The sequence below is a fragment of the Palaemon carinicauda genome, chromosome 1, assembly GCF_036898095.1.
Source record: "Palaemon carinicauda isolate YSFRI2023 chromosome 1, ASM3689809v2, whole genome shotgun sequence".
Taxonomy (NCBI): Eukaryota; Metazoa; Arthropoda; class Malacostraca; order Decapoda; family Palaemonidae; genus Palaemon; species Palaemon carinicauda.
In genome coordinates, this window is record NC_090725.1 from 140,765,282 (window position 1) to 140,766,896 (window position 1,615).

Below are 1,615 nucleotides of genomic sequence, written 5' to 3' on the forward strand. Positions count from 1 at the left end.
CAATCTAGCAGTCCTAGTTTCAAGAAATTACATGGAGAGGTTCTAGTTGTTTTTCAAGGAGAATCAAATAACGATGAAATGACCAAGATTTCTCCTAAAGTAAGAGCTGCCAGGGATCTTACAAGAAGACGGAGAAATAGCCCTCCCAAGTTAGATTTAGGCAGCTTAATTAAAGGCGGTGGATTTGGGGGAGGGGGTGGATTTGGGGGAGGGGGAGGATTTGGAGGAGGAGGCGGAGGTGGAAAAGGAGAAGGTGGTGGAGGGGGAGGATTTGGTGGGGGATTTGGAGGGGGAGGACTTGGTGGTGGTGGTGGTGGTGGTGGATTCGGAGGAGGAGGAGGATTTGGAGGTGGCGGTGGTGGTAGTGGTTTTGGTGGGGGTGGTGGATTTGGAGGAGGAGGAGGAGGACTTGGAGGTGGCGGTGGTGGTAGTGGTTTTGGTGGGGGTGGTGGATTTGGAGGAGGAGGAGGAGGACTTGGAGGTGGAGGAGGAGGAAGTCCAGGTGGGGGTGGGGGTGGTGGAATTGGAGGAGGAGGAGGACTTGGAGGTGGTGGTGGATCTGGTGGGGGTGGGGGAATTGGGGGAGGAGGTGGAAGTGGTGGTGGAATAGGTGGGGGTGGAGGAATTGGGGGAGGAGGGGGAAAAGGAGGTGGATCTGGTGGGGGTGGAGGAATTGGGGGAGGAGGGGGAAAAGGAGGTGGAATAGGTGGGGGTGGAGGAATTGGGGGAGGAGGGGGAAGTGGAGGTGGATCTGGTGGGGGTGGAGGAATTGGGGGAGGAGGTGGAAGTGGCGGTGGATCTGGTAGTGGTGGAGGAATTGGAGGAGGAGGGGGAAGTGGTGGTGGAATAGGTGGGGGTGGAGGAATTGGGGGAGGAGGTGGAATTGGAGGTGGATCTGGTGGGGGTGGAGGAATTGGGGGAGGAGGTGGAATTGGAGGTGGATCTGGTGGGGGTGGAGGAATTGGGGGAGGAGGTGGAAGTGGCGGTGGATCTGGTAGTGGTGGAGGAATTGGAGGAGGAGGGGGAAGTGGTGGTGGAATAGGAGGTGGAGGAGGCGGTGGAATAGGAGGTGGAGGAGGTGGTGGAAGGGGAGGTGGAGGAGGTGGTGGAAGAGGAGGCGGAGGAGGTGGTAGTCATGGGGGAGGGGGTGGAAGAGGAGGTGGAGGAGGTGGTGGTCATGGGGGAGGTGGTGGAAGAGGAGGAGGGGGAGGTGGTGGTCATGGGGGAGGGGGTGGAAGAGGAGGTGGAGGAGGTAGTGGTCATGGAGGAGGTGGTGGAAGAGGAGGTGGCGGAGGTGGTGGTCATGGAGGTGGAAGTGGTGGTGGAAAAGGAGGAGGAGGTCATAGAGGTGGAGGAGGAGGAGGACATCAGGGAGGGGGAAGTGGTGGAGGATTCGGTGGAGGAGGCAGTGGAGGCACTGGAGGTGGAGGCATTGGAGGTGGAGGAGGAGGAGGGCATCAAGGTGGAGGAAGTGGTGGAGGGTTTGGAGGTGGAGGAGGAGGAGGAGGAGGAGCGCATCAAGGTGGAGGAAGCGGTGGAGGGTTTGGAGGTGGAGGAGGAGGAGGCATTGGTGGTGGTGGACAAGGAGGAGGAAGTGGTGGTGGAGGAGGAATAG

At 59.4% G+C, this 1,615-nt stretch overlaps 1 protein-coding gene across 1 annotated transcript; it reads left to right on the forward strand.

Annotated features, from left to right (window-relative positions):
• Window positions 1–1,135: 1,135 nt before the first annotated feature.
• LOC137615367 (uncharacterized) lies at window positions 1,136–1,615 on the forward strand. Its single transcript, XM_068345223.1, has one exon. It carries the CDS (start codon window positions 1,136–1,138, stop codon window positions 1,613–1,615), a length of 480 nt encoding a protein of 159 aa, XP_068201324.1.

What these genes read in the sequence shown, in the direction of transcription:
- LOC137615367 (XM_068345223.1), top strand. Translation starts at nt 1,136, where the DNA reads ATGGGGGAGGGGGTGGAAGAGGAGGTGGAGGAGGTGGTGGTCATGGGG.